The sequence below is a fragment of the Spodoptera frugiperda genome, chromosome 7, assembly GCF_023101765.2.
Source record: "Spodoptera frugiperda isolate SF20-4 chromosome 7, AGI-APGP_CSIRO_Sfru_2.0, whole genome shotgun sequence".
In the NCBI taxonomy this organism is placed as follows: Eukaryota; Metazoa; Arthropoda; class Insecta; order Lepidoptera; family Noctuidae; genus Spodoptera; species Spodoptera frugiperda.
Window position 1 is genome coordinate 6,844,279 of NC_064218.1, and position 19,583 is coordinate 6,863,861.

At 36.4% G+C, this 19,583-nt stretch overlaps 1 protein-coding gene across 1 annotated transcript in view; it reads left to right on the forward strand.

Moving 5' to 3' along the window:
• The first annotated feature begins 84 nt into the window (after positions 1–84).
• Positions 85–19,583, forward strand: part of LOC118266075 (cell adhesion molecule Dscam2) — a 240,666-nt gene continuing 221,167 nt past the window's right edge. The window contains exon 1 of the mRNA XM_050694620.1: positions 85–445. Coding sequence (XP_050550577.1) covers positions 411–445 — 35 coding nt within the window. The 5' untranslated portion in view covers positions 85–410. The remainder of the gene's footprint in view (positions 446–19,583) is intronic.

Here is a 19,583-nt window from a genome sequence, read left to right on the forward strand (position 1 = left end):
GTGTGCGCGGGGCGGGGTACGCGGGAGGGCGGAGGGACGAGGGCGAGAGCGACGCAGCCTCCCTCCAGCAACGATTACTGATTAGTGTGGCGGCGAGTGCGGCGGGGCCGCCCGCTTGGAGCTCGAAAATGCCGCCGCCGACTCGTATGCGAGCCTCCAGTACTAGTGTCAATGGGAACCGGTTCTTCAGTCAGCTCGTGTGGCAGCCGCGCTTGGACCTGACCCCTGCACCGCTGCCGGCGCGCTGCTGATTGATTAACTGTCGTACGCGATCAGCTGATTGAGTGCGGCCGCGTGCACCGGCGAACTTACGGCACGCCTCTACATGTGCTTCGGTTACTACACTTACTACGTTTGTGTCATGATGTATAGCAAAGTATTTGGGTGTTGACGATTTTTTCGTGTTTCCAATGTGTCGGCTGACGTTACCTCCGCCTGGTTGCAAGTAAGTACTCCATGTTGTTTGTATATAAAGTTTTGTTTTAGTAAATACTAAAGATAACCCTACTTTCAATGTTTTTATTTAGTTTCTGTTGTCGTTTTTGCGGAAGATTGGCGTTTTGGCGATATTTTTCGCTTGAGTTGTCGTTTTTTAGGTCTTTTCGGTGGATATTGTTCACAATTGTGTCAGTAGACATAATGTAGGGGAATTTTTATGTATCAGTCGGATACTTATGAATGAAACTTCGTACCAAAGTGCAGTTATTATTATCGTTGTAGTTGACTAGAATATCGTAACCTTTTAAAACAGTGTTAGAGTTTAATTTCCTTGAGTTATTATAGTTTTAGTGTTGGCTATTCAAGAATTCAGTTACTTGTTGACTACTTTGAACTAGTGGTCGTTGATAAATTTAATGAGCACGTGGTATCTCGACACTGCAGGAATTGTTAGTTATAGAACCTTTTTAGTTTTATAATTAAGTGATTTACGGATATGAGCTCACTTCTGTTAGTTCAGGACTAATAAAAAAATATCGATGAAAAGAGATTTTTTTAGGCATCGCTTAATTTTCTTACACGAGTAACGATTCCTGGTATTAATTAATTCAGAGATGATAATAAAATTAAGCAATTAAAGAAAATTAATATCCTTATATATACAATTTAATAACCGAAGAAATTATCGGTTCTGTTTGCAAATTAACTGAATGTATAATTTTGTTTGGAAATTGAATACTTGAATACCAATAATAATTCTAAAGGTACGAGAATTACTTCAATTCTTTAGGTGTCAGTTAGAAACGTACGTACGTTCTTTGGTCCTTATAGAAGTCAATTCAGTTTCTATTTTTAACCGACTTTAACCACAAGCCATTACAAAATATAAATTACCGATACTACCTATACCTTCATAGGTTTTAATATAATTTTGTTTAGTACTTATGGCACAGACTTCTAAACTAGCAGTGGGTAGAAACAGGCAGTACAATGAATAATAGTTTTTTTTTGGTTTTTAATTTAAGGACTTCAGTTTTTAGAAGTCGGTTTTTTTAGCCTGTCTTACAGTGGTAATTTTTTTAATGGGACAAGCTCGCCACAACCTCCCATACCGCTGCAACTCCTGTAAGCCAGGATCTACAGTAGATACAACCATGAAATACAGTAGATACTTACAGGGGAAAATGATAAAGAGTTCCTTCATCATATTCCATGGTAAGATTATCACACGATATTTCATTTATATTATCGTTATTTCTTGGCCTTTACCCAACTAGGTTACGGAACCAAATCTAGTGTAACTGTAGGTAACTAGAGCTCTAGTAGGTTACTCAAAACAAAACATATCTGGTCTGGTACGTTATTTTGGAAAACTAGCTGTTGTCAGCTACTTCGTTTGCGTAGAATGATGACTTCAGACAGAATTTAAGTTTTTGTTATTTTTCTAAAATTTTATATTTTGTACATCAGCTACCTGCCAATAAAATTCTCGTCAAAATCGGTCCAGCCATTTCAGAGACAGACAAAAATGGAAAAAAGTATTATTTTGGTGTATGTATCGTATGTATATTCATATGTATGTAATAAAAAAATGTTATTTCAATATTACAAACAGACACTCCAATTTTATATTTATTAGTCTAGATAGATGTAGATCAGCCAATGTTGTAGGAGGAAACATTTAGATATACGCGATTTGTAACTATTTATTGTATTTTCTCTACAATCGTTGATGTACGGAGGCTTTATTATTAGATAATAGCACAACCGCAATACCTGTTATCTTTAAAGGAGTAGCCAATATCAACATATACACCCTCTTCTTTCTCCTATAATACCGCATTACCATTGAAAATTGTCCTTTTAAAATAATAATTAGTCCCACTTCAAGTCAAAACACAAAACCTCGAATTCAGTATTTACACTCCAGTGAGACACGAGGTATTCTTATTAAACCAGGTACAAAATTTAAAATAAAAACGTTCATATAACATGGTATAACAAGAACACCCAAAAAAAAGAAAATTGAAATACAAAACATGAGATATTATAGCAGACAGACGTTACAGGATAGCGCCTGAAAACACGCCCCTCGTAAAATACAGGTCGTAAACTGAAACCTTCAGGATTTTCACTAAGCATTCCCCACTGATTCCTTCCTTACTTTACTTAGAATTGTAAACATAAACACGTAATATTCTGCAATCGACATAGCCTGCGTAAACCCTAAGTACCTTTTTATATGTTTTTTTTATTGGTTAACATCATTTTCTAGAAGTAATATAGGCGTAAGTGCTAAGTACTGCTTTGGTTAGTTGTATTTCTTTGAGTAAAGTGTAAAGATGAAACTGAACGTATTAATGTATTTTTTCAAGTGTGGTAATATTGGCAGTTTGATTTTAAAACGTTAACCGCCACACATCGGTCACTGATGACTTACTTTTAGCGGAGGTTTTGCCTTCAACAGTTTTCTTTCGGCGGTTAATGCTTTAAGGTATATTTTTCTTTAAGTATTAACTTCATTTTCCTCTTCACCAGACATTTCTTGGAACAAAATGGGATATCTTAATTAATCTAAATTAATTTCTCTAGCAGTTAAATTACGAACAGATCAACTTAAACACTTAAATAGCAATTAGAATTTTGTTCAAAGTCTAAACACTGAGTACATTTGTTGAGAATATCGATCCAAACTTCATTGACATGTCTTCGTTTACATCCCCCATTGGTTATGAGAACAATGGCACGTATGCTTGAGATCTGACATCGCACAATGAATGCTCTAATGGAATTTTCCGGTCTACTTGACACTCAGCCTATTAGCCACCACAAAGGACCAATAAACTGGATCTCAGGACCAAATTCTCTAAAAACATCCTACGAATAATCCCATAATTTTCAGCTAAAACGTTTTTTATACGAGGGCCGCTATTAAACAAGGATCGTAGTGTTAAAAACAGGCGTCGTTATAAAAAAAAATGATGACTAGGATCGTCGGCTCGGGAAACGCTGCGTCGGCACGGCCCTTCAGTAAGTCAACGTCCGGGCCAGCCGGGAAGATGGCTTAATGCGAACCAATTATCCTCCCGAGTCCTTTACATATACAACTATCGTGACGATCAACGATTACTATGAATGGCTGTAATCGAAGTTTAGGGTTGGCCAACGCGATCCCCGTTTTATTAGCCACTAAAAGGAACGCGTTATTAATTGCGAAAGGCACTTTTTGTTAACGAACCCTCAGATCCTCGTAAAATGCTGGATTCTATTGCATTACAAAGGAGCTAGATAGTAAATGGTTTATATGCTTAGATACTTTAAGTGTCCGTCTATTCTGCAACATGACGTTACTGTTCTTGTACTGACGTAAACCATTATACTCGCTCTCACGAGAATATTTTTCCTATTTTTTCAACTCTCAGTAAATTTTACCAACAGAATATTTTATGTAAAATACTGACCGACATAAAGCTAAAAATGCCTTTCAAAACTGCTTACCTACAGTTTTAGTAAAAGAAAATTTCAGTAGAATTTTTTCGTGTGGCAAGTTGAACGATGAGCCGTCACTGTAACACAGTCAATAACTCATTAACATTCGGAACGAAGGCACGAAGAAGCGTCCTCACAATATTTCTCAGAATAAAAACTGTTTTAATGCAAATTAACTCATAAATAATGTCAGAACCACCCAAATAATCTGAATTGTGAGTTCTCGTAAATCAACTGCCTTTGCTAGAAGGAATTTATTATCCTTTTACCCTTTTCTACAGGACAGAATGCGGTATTGTATATTGTTTATGAAAAAACAGGTCAAGTGCGCGTCCCTAGTTCGCTTTCTGGAGGCTCGGTATAAATCGCGGAATAATGAGGTCCGCGGTAACATGCTATGTTTTTACCGCGGGAAATTTTTGTGCGGAGGTTCTTAATTATTCCGAACTCTTTCTCCGTTTAAAAAATAAACTAAGGAGCTCAAGTTTGCTCGTTATTATTTTATGTTGTACGTAAAGTAAGCCCGTGTAATACTCGGTACCTGAGTATACATAAACATCAAAATGAAAACTTAAGAAGCACATTTCTCGGTATACTTTAAGGTAGTAACTAAGTAATTATGACAACTTAATGAATGTGCCCTGAATTATATCAGAATAATTACGTACGTCCTCGTTAAATTTCTGAGCGTAATTTGCGTTAACGATCCTTTGTTTTTCGGTTCTCGAGACTAAAGTAGGTAACTTGGAACTAAGCGCAACTAATTTTCGTGAACACTGGCAGTTGGCTCAGTGTCGGTGTTTGAGAGAGTGTCAGGAACAGATGTCGGATGAATTTAATATAAGCTACCTGCTTGCCATGAAGTGTGACTTATCCGTGTTTTATATCAACGTGTATCGCTCACAAGGTTATCTACGTAGCAAGCTGATACGTGATCTGAAAAGGATATCCTGTTACTTTTCCTGAGTTCGATTGTAACTGACTAGTCGACAAGACAAAAAGCCCGGATTAACAATGACTTTTTTCGATTTATCGTTGACTTGTTTGTGACGCTGTGTGACTTGATTTTAAATAAGGTAATCGTAACTGTTCCTACATTTTATCCGGGGTTTTATATTGTTCACGGATTGACTGATTTATTTGTACGTATTAGATGATATTGATGGAAACTTTCATAGGAAAGCGGAACTTATTGAGTCTTTAATTTGATTATGAACATTGTAGAATTAAAGTACTATTTAACAGTTAAACTAAGATGAATAAAAGGTCTTCTAAAATAATGCAAACACAATGGTTAGGACTTCTCTAAACAAATCAATACATCAACAAAAAAAAACACATAACACGCTTTGTTTTAATATCACCTGGTAAACAAAATATATTGTGTGAGAAAATATTTTAAGCCTAGTGTTAAGTGTTGATATCCCACGAAGTTGAGAACAAAAGAAATGCGTTCATTATACAGCCAACAAAAGATCCCCCACAGTAAATTAGATCCCCTATTTGTTAAAACAAAATAGGTGGCGAATAAAAGAGGCGCGATATTTAAATAGAGAAGCGTCAACACGCGTCAGCCGTCACCGTCACGTTCCAAGATGGCGGCTGCCGCCACTTTAGGCGGGAAAACGTGACAGCAGTTTGTGTTCGAAAATCAAAATTATAGCATTGTTATTTGAATATGTTGTGTACGTCTTGATGATAATAATTATTATTACTGTTACATACAAGTATAGTATAAAGTCCCCGTCACGAGAAGCTATAAATTTTGTAAACAAGTGTTCAGGAGTTCACAACGTAAAAGTAAAAAGTGATAACGATACAATAACAAAATTAACAATAACAACCAGATCCGCGATATATGCAAAGCAATGAAACAAACTCGTAAGCATTCAAAACTCGAATGACTGTTTATTTCAAAATGACGTCCCGATAGTTTACAATCCCTGCGACGGACGCGTTCCGGTACCAAGAAACACAAACGATAGCGCTTTGCGTCGTTAAAATATAATTTGACTAAATTAAATAGGTTGTTACTTTCATATAACCCATCTATATTTCATGTCGATTGAATATGTTCAAGTTATTATTATCTCGCAGTATAAAATGTTTACTTAGTAAAAGATGTTTGTTTACATAATTTATAGCTTCTCGTGACGGTTACTTTAGTAGATTCATTATGTTAAAGGGAAATAAAATAGAATTGTATACTCGTTTGTGCTTTTATTTTTCAGTGCGTTTACTGGGGCCCTTAGAGTCAGACACTTCCTCTCCATTGGATGATTTAATTTTTTTAGCCAATGTTAAAAAAACTAGTTTGTGCTTGCCTTTAGTTCGGATCAAACAATTATTTAATTTACGGTTAGTATATTAAGATGAGAGTTTCATACTAGAATTTCAAGACAAAACAACAAAAGAAATGTGTACTAATTTTGAAGACTTTTCCGATTCGCGAAACACGATACAAATTAAATTCCAAAGATCCTTCTTTACACCTACGTTCCCACTTAACAATCTAATTATCATTTCAAGTACTGCAGACTACTCACGTTCTACAAACTAATATATTTCAATAAAACGCTTGCTGCTCAAATCCAGGCTTTATTTCAATAAAATAAAGTACTTTTTCAAATCCTAAAGTACTGTTTGCTATCTTTGGAGCGCCTTAAGACAAGACGTGTGTGAAATGTACGTTTACTGTGGGATAACATACAAAGTTCTCGTGAATGGGCAGTTCGTGACTATTCGGGTTCGTTCGGCCTTACTTCGGGTGGTCTTGAGGAAAATTCGTTTAGATTCGGGCTTGCGAAAACGAAGGGGCTTTGGTTTAGCCTATAAGCTCTGGGTTGATACAATAGATTGAAATTGAAGTCTTTTTTCTCGAAAATAATGTACCGGAATATGTTGATTTGCATTATTTAACTTTGTTTTGTTTTGGGGACGTTCGGGGGTTTGGCCAACTGGGGTCCGTAAGGGTCAGTATTGAGTCCCTTTTAGAATGTTTGTACTAATATGACAGTAAATCCAGTACCATCCAGTCAACCAGTAATGACGTGGGGTCCGAGAAATTTTGTGGTGGCCCAGAGGTTTAAAACACCCGCTTCACATGTATGAGGGTGAGGGTTCTACTCAAACCTTTCATGTGTCAGAAAAGGACTTTGGTTAGCAATGACCACTTATAGGCTGTTAATGTATGATGTTGATGATGTAAATTCTCTATAAACTGTTGACACTGTATAATACAATTCCGAAAAATCCATAAGCACCGTGATATTTTAGAGTAGTAAACCAACGCTACACTAATGTAACGTAATCTCACTTTAGTTACGTTTCCCTACTAAATCACGAACAGATTTAAACAAAGATAAGTTTCACTCATACTTAACCTACTTTAGAACTAAAAGTTGAACTTCTTAATGCTTTTAATGTTCGTTAACAAGTACAGAGAGAATATTCTGTACACGTCTGATATTGCGAGGCGAGTGTGGGCACAATAACGTTACATTAACATGAATTGTGTACATTGCACAATGTCCTAGGAGACCTACCGCCTTATCTAACTTATTATGTTAGACATTAATTGCTATGTTATTTTGAACCATATTTTGATTGTATTTAGGTCTTTTATTACGTGAAAGTCCTTGAAGAATTCTGCTGATATTATACAATCGTAAAGTAACCCATATTTTGTACTAAGGTAAACATTATTGCTACACACTGAAGATACTGTGCTACGTCGTAGCAGACACTAAGATGACGATGACATTGCTACGCTGTTACACGCTCAGGATACTGTGCTACGTCGTAGCAGACACTAAGATGAGATTGCTACGCCAACTTAGTAGATGGTGCTACGCCACTTTGGTATACAGTGCTACACCGCCGTCGCTACGTATAAATATTTCCTATCTTATATCTTGTTATGTTTATTTTTAATACAAGCAGCCTTAAATAGAAACGAAAGGAAATTATATTAGACAGAATTCGGGTCAAAACATTGAAAAATAGTATAACAAGTTCACAAAAAAATATATTTTAGGTTACCTTTAGTCAAAATATTCAACATCGTTTACGTGAAAGTGGAACTCGGTTAGAGGTACGAAACGTACTGAAAGTTCACATTTTCGGGATTTGTCGAGCTCGTATTAAATAAATCCAGCGCGGCAGCTTATCATAGTGAGCAAGTTTCCAAGTTTAGTAAAGAGGTAGATAACTAGGTAACTGCGACACCCGTATGTTGTGAACTTTAAATTGCCCCTTTTAAGAATACAAGCATACATATATGTCCTACATTATATGTTCATATAAGTATGTTTTTTCAGAAGTTTTTGTTTGATATTTATTGCCTTTGGTAGCTTTCTTGGAAGCCTTTGTTTAAGGGGTGAAAATCATCCAATGTCTTATCCCGCTCTTACTGACCAAAAACCACCCCGTTCCTACTCCTGCTTTTCGAGCCGGAGCCCCGGTAAAACCGCTAAGTAGTCCCCAGTTCTTGGAAGGCTTCAGATCTTTTGATAAACTAGAACTACAAACAAAAGACGTTTTTGTACTTACATATGTATACTGAGATGTACAAATCTCAACTAACAAACTAAAAATTTGATAAGAAACCAACATTATTTGTTATATCGGTTAAAAATATGATTAAATTCGAGTTTTCGCATTTGCAACATTCAACCAGACGGGACAGTGAAAAAGAAACTCGGAAAAACAAACTCGATAAAGTAATCATCAAACTTCATGCAACTAAAAAATAATAAGCAGAAAACCGATATTGTCTTGCCAAAGGGTGAAGTTTCAAATTGTTTTCTTCTATTATATTTCATGATGAAGTTACTGAGAAACTCAAAGGAAGTTTAATTTTCTTTGACGAAAACGTTTATTTTGATATTTTTCCTTGGATACCGCTGTAAATCATATTAGTTCGGTTCTATCATGAAAAACCGGATAAATAATGGCTGGTTTATATATCATGTGTGGGACTATGTTTTATGAAAGAAATATATGGAGTCACGCCTGTTAATCTTCTAAGGAGTCGATGAGTTTGTAGAACACGTTAGTTTTTGTTATTAGTGTCATGTTTGAAAGGGATTTACTTTATACATTAGCAATAGTTCAAGGTCATTTGAAGTAAAAAGATGTCTGGAAATATGGTGATGTTAAAAAAGTTTATTATCGTTCCCCAGTACCGTTAGTACGAGTTTGCTTTACGTTGAAAGTAATCAAAACGGGAGCACGTTTGGCGCTCTGATTGGTTGGTTTATTCGAGCCGGCCAATCAAAATCAAAAGGGTACATACAGTTCTAAGTAGATACAATAAACAACTTTGGTGAGACTTTAACATAAAAAATCACATCTACAAAACATAACGAAAAGCATTAACAAGACGATAATAAAATTGAATCGATCCCTTCAGTTACAATGAGAACACCCACAAAAGTATAAAATAGATTTCCGAAATCTGTTACACGAAAAAAATTGGAATCAATCGGCATCAGCGAGCACTGATCAGTATTCAAGGTTGGGGCGGCGTAACGTTCGGGGAACCTTGGAGTAATCATTGTGGGCCATCCTTCCCGACCCTTTACCCCCGACCAATTTTATTTTGCTTACAAAACCTTTTTAGGATAGAGTTTAATTTTACCTCGCACCTGGGACTAACATTGTTATACCTGGATCAAAACTGCTAACTCGTTGATTCGATAACGCCGCTGCGTGCCGGCATAAATAAATTAACTCTGTTTGGTTGCTAGCATGGATTTGATCCGAACTGATGTTCTATTTGCGGCACTATATTATTGAACTAATCGAAATTTAAATTGATTTACGGGATTGCCTAAATAGTGCTTGTTTTCTGATCACGCTCCAAACATGTTTTAACTTCATCAAGCTTGTTTGATAAGCGTATGTACTGTACGTGTTTTGTATTCACCATGTTACTATAGTGGGAAGGCAATACGATACATTATCTACTAAAACTATTTGTAAAACAAGTAAATACATTTTGATCAGTTAGCTTCAAAGTTATTGAACATTTTCTTTATCAACGCACGTTCTTGCGATCTCATCCCGTTTGCCCTGATGGGGTATTTGTATCAAAACTTTGGAAGCTATCAATCATGTCGAGAATTTTTCAAATCGGCCCCGGCGGCTGTGAGATTATCAAACTTTGTTCCCATTATCTTCAGTCAAGAGATCCCTGTTTTTGATGCAAATTCAAGAGGGTAGGCTTAAGTTTATCTTCACTTATTTTCGCGTGTTCACGCAGGAAAAGAATGTGTATTTAACTCAGATTTTTTCGTGTTCCATGACGCGGAAAATTGAAGGATTGTTCGTCAAACTGCATGTAGCAAATGTACGATTACGTTCCTTCATCCCGCACTGATAAATGAAATGCGGATGGAAGGACCAAAAGCATAACCAACAAACCATTATCTATGATAAATTAATGAAAATGCTTTAACTAAGACCAAATAATCTTAACTAAATGTAAAGATATTAATCAACAATATTTTGTTAAACTTGGTACATTTAGTTACTTAAGCCAGAGAGGGATCGCGAACCGTAAAATTGGCCCTGCGTGCGGAAGTAGTTTAAGCGTCTTGATAGTCCAATTTGTAACTATAAATTTGAGTAACTACTGCGAAAACTGTGTACAATAAATCATAACCAGTTGGTAGTTTCCATCGAACTGTAAAACTGAGTTTAAAACTAAGTTGTTCGTGTTAATCGAGTGAGAGAGCTGTTGTATCGACTTCAAATTGATGGTCACTTGAGTTGGTCCTGTCGTTTTGGTCCTTCGATACGGGGTTCGAGAATTGAATTAATTGAACATACATTCAAGTAGTATGTGTTTTAAACAAATGTATGAATTTGGAATAAAACGAGCCCAAGTAAGGTTGGGGACTGAGGGTTTTAATATTAAATTGTCATTACTTAATTAGACTTAAAGATAAGCGTAACTAAAGAGTAAGATTTGTTAAGTTCATGCCTAAACCAGTGAAGTATAAAAACAATACATCTATTTATTTGATAAACATACTAGTAACCTATGAGGAAAATACAGTCATCATAGTTTGCAAAAACAATAAAATAGAATGTATATCCCATGACAATATGAATGAACATCGTAAGTACTTCCCAGTGAAGGCAATGCAGGAGGTACCTATATTATAGTAGGTGTAACGTTTAAATTAAATTCGGTCGGTTGAGCTCAACGAGAGCGATTTGACAAGGGACTCGCTTGCAAAACTCTCCCGCCAGAGTAATCCCAAAATGGTGTATATTTTAACGAAATTAATATCTAAAAATGTTAATTTTATGGAAAGCTTACCCTTTTATTTTTGGATGGAAACTTTTTTAAACTAATGAATAGTTTTTTAGGCTGGTAGGTACACATAAATGGTATTAATAAAAATAGATTTGCGAACGTTTTTTGATGCTGTGAATTTATTATGGCCATTACGGTAAGCGTGTTAAATATAATTGTAGCTAAATAATATTTTTTTTGCAGGAATATTGCTGAATAAATAAATTATTTAGCAATATTCCTGCTTTTATTACACATTTGAATTAAATTTCCCGTGAATGACTGTTTCCTGTTTATGTTAACCTATACTTAACTAGACACAAATTCACAATTCATTGTAATTACTTGTGATTTTGAAACTTAGTTACCGTACCTGGTACGCAGTGGAATTGTAAGGTGTTTCTTAGTCAAAATCAAATTAGTTTTAGCAATATAATTCAGAAAATGTTATTATTAATTTTGTTTCATTCATCACAATACCCATTTTATCCCCCAAGGGGTAAGCAGAAGAGCACATTACGGCATGTATTGTCAATGTACAACCCACTTTTCACCATTTGTGTTATAAGTCGTATGTAATGAATATGAGCTTATAATATTGGCATATACTGAAAACAATTCCAGTCTCCGTTCGAAAATCCGAAAAAAGCCTAGCAAACTTTGCAATTACTTTGCCCGATCTGGCTGTCGCACTTGCGACCACCCGACCAACGAAGCAGTATATTTCTTTCTATCATGTCGGATTAATAACACAGATAACCACTCAATTTAACTATGCTTTACATACACACACAATAATTTTACTTCTACACGAAATAACACACATTCATGACGAATTCTCAGAACTTCATTAAAACGGAACAATGACAAAAATATAAACATACAACACATGTAAACAAAAGACGACGTAACAAGACCCTCGTATGCCAAACATTCGGGGTTGCCAGCCCGTATTTATCTGCGAAACTATTTTATTCATAGCAACATTTGTAATTAAATTAACTCTCTATTAGATCCCGCGTCCTTTCGACGTATTGGTTAGAGTTGTCAACTAGAGCGGGCAGCTCTAGCTGACGTGGGTCCGACGGCCAACGCGTCCAACTTAGCGGATAAAATGATAAAATGTTTTCTCATTCGCCACGTCACTATTGTTATTGTGATGTGTAGGCTTAGGATATTGTTGGGACAAAATTGGGTTTTTTTATAAAATCTATTTTTCATTTTCTTTTACTTATCTGCTACACACTTATCTTACACTTATCTGCTAGAAATAAGCAAAATGGCAATGCTAAAATCACTTCTTAACCGTATTACCTACATTGAAATACACAATATTTGACCTTGAACAATCATTTAGCTCAAACACAAATAAAACCCTTGAAATTGAATATGAAATCACAAACACACACAAACCGGAGTGTTTAAAACAAATCAGAGTTTGTAAACACCATATAAATACTGCAATCTATTACATCTGTGTCAGAGTAAATAGCCAGGGGATTCAGATATTCGAATATTTAAGTGCAATATCAATAATATTCAAGTATTCGCACAAACATTCCATTTCATAGAACACCATCCTTATTAGACCTCTCGCATCCCTCACTTATACGGATCTATGAAGAATGTGGGATACTTGTGAAGATGTGGAAGGGTCTTTCTTAACTGGCTGGGTGGCGGTTCGTGCCCTCAAATGGGTTAATCGCTCGGAGTCGTTGGCAGCATCTGCACCTGACGGACTGAATTACGGTACCAAGCCTTGTAATACGTTTTCACACAAAAAGTACTCGTCATACATTTGTTCGAGTTTAGTTTTCATATTGTAATGGTGTGAGTGTGAATTATTATTGTGATAGTTCACCAAGATGTTTGTTTAATGCTTTATTTTTTTGATTTATGTGTCTGTAAATTGAAGTAAAGTGCTTGTATTTTATTTACTCGTGATTTATTTTTTGGTCCTTGTGTACAAATGTTTTGTGGGTCACTGACCTTAGACAAGAATTTATGAGACTTGAATGATTTTTAAAAATGAAGTTCTAAACATATTAATAGACGTTTTGTTCAATGACTATGATTGTGTGTACTAGAGGATATGTATGGTTAAACTTTAGCAGATGTATTGAAAAGTCTTAAAAATATTTATGGATCTATCAATGAACCAATACCATAAAAATACACAAAAACCGACTATAAATTCATACACAGTAAGTATAAAATGCAGTAACATACCACTTACCTCTATTTACCTATGTTTTAAGAGCTTGTAACGTTTCACATCGTTGCTTTTCTCAAGACATTAAGCTGTAACGGAACGTGCCGTGTCAGACTGACAGAATGGGTGCAGTTTAGTAACTTTGTACCTGGACAGATGTCACTAGTGGGACCTTTCAGACATTTTTGGATGTTATACAGAGTATTTTGTTTTGTTATTATAGTATAGACTGCTTTGTTGTTGGTTGTGTGGATAGTAGAAATGTTCAATAAGGTATCTCAAGTTTGGTTGAGGGGTCCTAGGGTACTTAATTGGAGCTGCGGACTACCTTGCGGGTTTACCAGGGCTCCGGTTCGAAAAGCAGGAGGAACGGGGTGGTTTTTAGTCAGTAAGAATTTGACACTCCCTCTCGCCTCGTCAAGGCGGGGCCCATTGGATGATTTTCCTTACTCAAAAAAAGGCTAAGTACTTTATTGTTGGCTTTTTATTTAAGGCTTTAGCAGCAAGACAATAGCATTGTTAAATACATAAAATAACATTTATGAAAAGTGGATTGTGACTTTAGAAAGAAAGGGTGTCTAGTAGAGCATTTAGAAAACGATACTTTTTCAAAGTAAATAAAGAATTTACTGAAAAATGTCAGTAAATAAATGCAAAGAACTCGGTGTCATGGCCAAATGGCAGCTAGAAATGTGCAAAGCTAGCTTCAAAGCTCGCTACTACTGTTATGGAATTCTATTTCCAAATATCTCAACGGTTTGGAATTCAGTGTGTATCGTATCTACCTACATTTGAATGTAATGCCAGTTGCAAACTGGTCATAGAAAATGAAATTCTTGAAGTCTGGACTTTGTTAGAAATAGAACTTAAAAGAAATCGGGGTATGTCGGTTACTAGCTACTAAGAACATAATAACTCGACTGCACGGTTGGTGCGGTGGCTGGGCAACTGCCGGCCGCGCTACTGGTAGTGGGTTCGATTCCCGCACGGAGCAACTCTTTGTGTGATCCACAAATTGTTGTTTCGGGTCTGGGTGTCATGTGTTTGTTTGTAAACGCACCCACGACACAGGAGAAAATCCTAGTGTGGAGCAACGTTTAAAAAAAAAGAAGAAAAACAAAATAAAAAAGTTACGAACTACTTAGCGGATTACCGAGGCTCCAGTTAGAATCTGACACTCTCTCTAGCCTCACCCACATATTTTTGAGGCTAGTACATTAGTCAAGGAAGGTTATTAGATATAAAATAGAACATTACACCCAATAGAAACCTCTAAGCATCATGATTTTATTGTAACTTTCGTGAGACATACTAAATTAATTATTATGTTATCGGCTTACTCACGTAATGTTTTGACGATTAACTCGACTCGACACAGTGAGCGCGGTATGTAACACCGTCTTTGCGTCGACCCGAGAATCGAACCCAACACCTACGCAGCCGCCGGCGGACGAGTCTAACGTGTCAACAACGTCGCGCGATTCCAGGCAGAGGGCGCGATGGGCGCGAAACTCGAGTCGTCAGTAGCAGCGTGACAATCGCCGCGTCGTGTGTCGCGAAATGCTCCTCATGAATATGAGCCTCTTGCATGGCTTGAAACTAGTCGAGTTAATCGTCAAAACATTACGTGAGTAAGCCGATAACATAATAATTAACTCTAAACATCATCTTCAAAATAATTTACTATTTAATAAATGTGGGTGCGGCTAATTATATAGAGTCTGTATATACCATTTTCTGGGCAGCGAGAAACAACTTGAACTAAACTTGAACTATGCACGTTAAGTTGTTACTTGGAAAGGAAGCCATAAGGATCTCGTTAGTACTTTAACTATTCTCAAGTTGGTACACCTGCATTCTTGTGATAGTCACGTTATACTTATGTTGGTAAGAATAAAGTCATATTTGTTACCAAAATTGTGTTATTTCCTACAAAAAGAGTATCATTTATCTTCTTTAAAATTGTACTTGTATTTACGTCAACCACAAACTTCAGAACTGGTCTATTTAAAAGACCTATGTCTGTCATATGCCAACCCGCATTGAGCAAGCGTGGTGATTAATGCTCAAACCTTCTCTGTGCGAGAAAAGGCCGGTGGTCAGTAGTGGCCGCTTATAGGCTTTTTTTTTTTTTTTTATGAAACAAGCCGGTAATCTAGCAGATGTATTACCTGATGGTAAGCAATCGCCGCCGCCCATGGACACTTGAAACACCAGAGGCGTTACAAGTGCGTTGCCGGCTTTTTGGGAGTTTAAGGGTTGTTGTTCGGGAATCGGGGATGGAGAAGATTGGGAAGGGGGAATTGGGCCTCCGGTAACCTCACTCACACAACGAAACACAACGCAAGCGTTGTTTCACGTCGGTTTTCTGTGAGGCCGTGGTATCACTCCGGTTGAGTCGGCCTATTCGTGTCGAAGCATGGCTCTCCCACACTTAAAGACTGTTGATGTGTGCATCTGTTATGTATAGGTGTTTTAGAGTTATTCTAGTGGTGTAGGAATTATACTCTCCTTAATCCTTCTCCCATAAGTATAGTATAAGTATAGTAAGTATAGTATTGGTATATTACCATAGGTAAGTGTCATACAAGTATTCCCCCCGAAAATCAAAAGGTTTTCAAACTACATATCACTCATCTTAAAGTACAATAAAAAGTGTAGTAAAATCAAATATAAGAATCGTAATCGTTGCGTAAAAGTTGCGATTCCTCACAGAAATGGCCGAACGATTTTACGATTGTATGGTAATGGAACAATAATATCACCATAATGGGTATTCCAAAACATAATATTAAGCTGGTTTTACCCCAAGGGGTAAGCCGAGGCATAATATTATAATCAAAGAAACACACGTAGATGTGTGTATAATATTAAGCTCGGGTTTAGATGTTGGGTTTACAAACACTAAAACAAGGATGTATAGGTATATATTATAACCTATCATAACATCATTGTATTTATTTCCTGAAGATACTGCTATAATATAAACATTCTTTAATTGTAGAACGACCATTTGTCGTTTACAGAAAAATGCAAGAGTGCCCCACTCTTGCTTTTCAAGCCGGATTCCCGGTAACCCGCTAGGCAGTACATAGCTCCAGGTAGACATCAGCCCTGCTAGGTCATATTTGTCTGCTCTTTGAGGCGCGTTGTAGCCTACTACAACGCAACAATTACAACTAGCGCCTACGCTAGTTTATTGAACGTGCGCTACATCCTTTAGCCTAGTACATTGAACATGTAAACACTAAACTGACGAGGAAGTCTAAAAATACAAAACAAAAATTCAGCCAACAATTTTATAACTAACACAATAATTACAAAATTCTGTTAACATAATATTCAGTTAAATTACATAATAGTAGGTAATCAGTATTTCATTCCCCATTAATATTCATAAACGCAATAAAATAAAAGCCTTTTTAAAACCTTTGCTTGAAATAATAAATTCACTTAAGTTAAAAGCAATTAATTACGAAAGTGTTGAGCCCATCCCAAATGTAGATTATAAACGTAGGTATTAATGTCATTGTTTGTTACTATGCTGGCAACATTTTATAAACGAATTAAAAAGGTATACGAGCTTATAATTAAACCGGACAACTGCGTGACAGACTCGCCCATTAATGGTTCCGTATTACCGTACTTAAGTGTAATCTGGGAAGAGTAAAATTAAAATATTTTACTGTGAATTTTACACGTTTCCAAGAAATGGATTTCAGTGGGATTCGAATCAGCATCGACTGTTGAGACAATTTCTCTAACGACGATATTATTTATCAGCGCTAGCAAAAGCTATATAAATTTCAAATTAGTATTCAATGTAGTACAATTTACGACCACAGAAAGTATTATCAAAACGGTGCAGGTGCGCTAGAGTATGTACTAATATTTTAAGATTGTAATTAATTTTAATTGTTACACAATGTGCCATTAGGTGGAGCGCTGCTCTATAAATCAGGCGCACCGCAACAAGTGCTGGCTATGGTGACGTTAACGGCAGCCCTCCCTTCCCTAATGTTATTTACTCCAAGATTACCTACCGCTCCAACAAACTGCTATTTTACCACCACCCCGTCTAATTGAATCAACTAATTCCCCAACCTTTTTCCCAGATAACCTTAATCCTTCAAAAAGTCTAAGCTAAACACTAATCAAATTACCCAATTATGGCCACTTCTAATAAAATTAATCCCCCAAAATGCTAATACAAAATATAGCAGGGAAAACTCACATTTTAAAAGTCAATTTAAATTTAAAACTCCCGCAGAAAAATTGCAAATTAAGGCCTGGCCACGCAGATTATTTTCTGAAACAACTGGCAGGTTTATGTGCGTATTATCTGCGGGATAATATATTAATATACGCTGCCCCCGAAAACCCCTATTTCACATAGTAAATTTAAAACTGTCAAATATCTCGCATCTGCGCAGCGGGGTAGGGTTCGCGCTCTATTTTGATCAAATATTTACATTACCTACAACACGGGTCTGACATTTTTCTCTTCCATTCAAATTGTCAATAATGAATATTGTAGGGCGAAGCTGACAGCCGGGGGCTGGTCCACACCCGGCGTTTGTTACAAACATTCAAATAAACGTTAAATTTTATCGAACACGACGCGAGATAAAATTCGTGTCTAAACAATAGACAGCACATTTGACGTGACGTGAAAGACGTTACTCACAGAAGGGACCCCTTACTTCGAGGGGTCGCGGGGCCGTGGACTTGCCTCGTAACCTTTCGGCGTTAATGTCGAAGGATAAAACAAAGGAACAGCATTAGGGAAATGTTCGCGTTTGTATCGAAAAGAATACGTAATTACAAGAATATTCAATCTTTAAATACTTGAGACGGTCGGGATTCCATTATAAAATTTCAATTGAAATTCCGAAGACGTCTCCTTCATTTTTTACACCTACAGATATTGAACAAAAGATTTTATGAGGAACTGGGTTTGATTCTACGGGCAACGTGTACTGCAGGTAAGGCTAGGTATTATAAGTTTTTAGTTCAACGACCTATGTGGGTAGCATAAGAAGTTTAGGACCGTATTATGAGTCATCAAGCTTTTATTATTAGTTCCCTTAGTATGAGTTTGCTTTACGTTTAAAGTAATTAAAATAAGAGCGCGTTCGGCGCTCTGATTGGCCGGCTCGAATAAACCAACCAATCAGAGTGCCGAACATGCTCACGTTTCGAATACTTTAAGCGTAAAGCAAAGTCGTACTAGGGGTACAGGTCTTATTTTAAAATTGGTGTCACTTTTATAATAAAGGAAAGTTGAAGAGGCTTGAAAAATGTAAGAGGTTTTCGTCATACGTATTTTTAATTTTAAGTCTTAATAGACTTAAAAAATTGATGATTCATGATGCAAAGTAATTTATTGACTGTCGATATTAATGAAAAATTGAACCATTGATATTAAATATTGACATTTCACAACGCGGTCCCTATACGGTTTGATTTGGGTACCATTTCACATGACGGGCTGATTTCATTTTGGGGAAATGTTTACTCTTTTACTGTCTATTTCCTACTCATATAAATGAATATGATATGACGGATACTCGACCAGTTTCAAAATACACCAGGATTCTTATTTATACAACGTGTAACAAAATACCCATATACATCAAGAAGCGCTGATGAATACAGGTTGAATAGAGTCTCTACACGAAGTTTCAGCTTAAAATACGATTAAAAAAAAAATTGTACCAAATACTTGGTATCGCATGTTTCTTGATTTTAAATCATCAAAACATGTCACAACATTTTTTTTTTTTTGAGGGTGGAAAATCATTCAATGACTTCTCCCGCCTTGGGCGAGGCGAGAGGGAGTGTCAGACTCTTTGTCACAACACTACAGGGATCACTCGCTAATATTACGAAACATTTCTTCTGTCAATCTGATTGCCTAGTACCTGTCTACCTAATTTTGAATCACGCGGCGGCGCGATTTGAAAAATTCATAACTTGGTACCATGAAAACATGAGTTTAAAAACCCTTCCCGTATCGTTTGTTGTGTTATCTAGAAACCGTGCAATTGATATGTATACCCCTTTTCGTTACACGTTGTATATGTATCAGCTCAGTAACTGGTGATAACTATCTTTTATACACGAGGAAGATATGCC